Genomic DNA, 2,500 nt, shown 5'->3' on the forward strand with positions numbered 1-2,500 from the left:
TGCACTGTTCTCTGAAGGATGGTCTTGGAGAGTGCCCCCTGCTCTGCTCCCTGAAGGATGGTCTTGGAGAGTGCCCCCTGCAGTGTTCCCTGAAGCATGGTCTTGGAGAGTGCCCCCTGCAGTGTTCTCTGAAGGATGGTCTCGGAGAGTGCCCCCAGCTCTGTTCCCTGAAGGATGGTCTTGGAGAGTGCCCCCTACTCTGTTCCCTAAAGGATGGTCTTGGAGAGTGCCCCCAGCTCTGTTCCCTGAAGGATGGTCTTGGAGAGTGCCTCCAGATCTGTTCCCTGAAGGATAGCCTTGGAGAGTTCCCCCAGCTCTGTTCCCTGAAGGATGGTCTTGGAGAGTGCCCCCTGCACTGTTCTCTGAAGGATGGTCTTGGAGAGTGCCCCCTGCACTGTTCTCTGAAGGATGGTCTTGGAGAGTGCCCCCTGCAGTGTTCCTTGAAGGATGGTCTTGGAGAGTGCCCCCTGCTCTGTTCTCTGAAGGATGGTCTTGGAGAGTGCCCCCTGCTCTGTTCTCTGAAGGATGGTCTTGGAGAGTGCCCCCTGCACTGTTCCCTGAAGGATGGTCTTGGAGAGTGCCCCCTGCAATGTTCTCTGAAGGATGGTCTTGGAGAGTGCCCCCTGCACTGTTCCCTGAAGGATGGTCTTGGAGAGTGCCCCCTGCTCTGTTTCCTGAAGGATGGTCTGGGAGAGTGCCCCCTGCTCTGTTACCTGAAGGATGGTCTTGGAGAGTGCCCCCTGCTCTGTTTCCTGAAGGATGGTCTTGGAGAGTGCCCCCTGCTCTGTTTCCTGAAGGATGGTCTTGGAGAGTGCCCCCTGCTCTGTTCCTTGAAGGATGGTCTTGGAGAGTGCCCCCTGCACTGTTCCTTGAAGGATGGTCTTGGAGAGTGCCCCCTGCAGTGTTCCTTGAAGGATGGTCTTGGAGAGTGCCCCCTGCACTGTTCCCTGAAGGACGGTCTTGGAGAGTGCCCCCTGCACTGTTCCCTGAAGGATGGTCTTGGAGAGTACCCCCTGCACTGTCTTTAAAGGATGGTCTTGGAGAGTGCCCCCTGCACTGTTCTCTGAAGGATGGTCTTGGAGAGTGCCCCCAGCGCTGTTGCCTGAAGTAGGACTCCGTCAGATCTTGTCATGTGGCCATACCAGCTCAATGTTGTGTCACCGTCGGTACTTATTTAGTGCCAGTCATCGGTCAGAGACCAAATTCTAAACGCTTTACAAACTGGGAATTCATTTGCTCAACAGGCTGTGTAGTCATCTGGGGTAGAGCCTTCCGAGAGCTGCCTTTAGGCATCCATCATTCGTGTGCTGTGCATTCAGTCAGGCTTCAGTCACGTGCTCGCATACACATGGAAATTAGCAACATGTGTTGAGGGGCGAGAAGAGGGGGGGGGAGGTCAAGGTCAGTGTTTCGTTTTCTTGTTCTTTTTCTGCTTTTTATGTTCTGTCTGGTCCTCCTGCTAGCGGACTTTATTTTCACGCAGTGCTGCTTCCGTATGTGATATCCACAGTTCGTTTCCACACAAAGCTTACCACCAGCAGGCAGGGTTAGGGTGTTGAGGGGTTAATTGCTCACACGATGTGTATGCATTCTGAAAATGTTACGTTGTGTTCGCTGCATGAGGTTTTTGTTAACACAGTTCAGTTGTAAGATGTTTTTGTTCTTTTGTTTGAAATTCTCCTTACCCCCCACCCCCTTCCCCCAAGAGAAAAGGGGAGATGAAAGGGAATTCAAATCTTAAATCTTGCATTGCCTGCCTTGACGGCCGCTATAGCCGAATGATTAAAAAGTTGGACTTTCAATCTGAGGGTCCCAGGTTCGAATCTCGGCAACGGCGTGTGGTGGGTAAAGTGAGGAGATTTTCCGATCTCCCATACACGTAAAATGTTACATGTCCGTCTGAGTATGTATATGTGTGTGTCTGAAATCTAATTGAATGGTACAGGAAACAAATGATGAGCGCCCAATGGCAGCCGTCAGTCAGCTCTACCCAGGTAGGCAGCCTGTTGTGCAAATGACTGGGTTTGCAAAGCGCTTAGAGCTTACTTTCCAACCGAGGACAGGCACTATGTAAGTAAGTGTCCATATCATTCATCATTTTCATTCATTCATTTTTTCTTTCCCTCCCCCTCAGGTGGACTTCCTGTGCAAGCTGTACCATTTCCTGATCACCACCACCGTGCCCTTCTCGGCCTTCGTGATGGTGGTGATCGCCGTGGACCGCTACCTGTGCATCTGCCACCCCTTCATGCACTGGATGACCCAGCGCCGCGCCAAGATCATCATCGCCTGCCTCGCCTTCTTCATCTTCTGCATCGGTGCCGTCATCTCCATGCACTACAGCATCTACACCGACAACGAGGTGGACCTCTCTCAGGAGTACACAGGAGTCGCCAACGCTTCCTCCTCCTCCTTCTCATCCTCCTCTTCCTCTGCTGCTGCCTCCTCTTCCTCCTCCTCCTCCTTCTCCTCCTCCCCCTACGACACCAACGTGACCTTA

The 2,500-nt window shown here is 52.7% G+C and overlaps 1 protein-coding gene across 1 annotated transcript in view; it reads left to right on the forward strand.

Annotated features, from left to right (window-relative positions):
* Positions 1-2,500, forward strand: part of LOC143287190 (cholecystokinin receptor type A-like) — a 144,010-nt gene that overhangs the window by 140,736 nt on the left and 774 nt on the right. Inside the window, exon 5 of the mRNA XM_076595133.1 lies at positions 2,135-2,398. Coding sequence (XP_076451248.1) covers positions 2,135-2,398 — 264 coding nt within the window. The remainder of the gene's footprint in view (positions 1-2,134; positions 2,399-2,500) is intronic.

This window comes from Babylonia areolata, chromosome 11, assembly GCF_041734735.1.
Source record: "Babylonia areolata isolate BAREFJ2019XMU chromosome 11, ASM4173473v1, whole genome shotgun sequence".
Taxonomy (NCBI): Eukaryota; Metazoa; Mollusca; class Gastropoda; order Neogastropoda; family Buccinidae; genus Babylonia; species Babylonia areolata.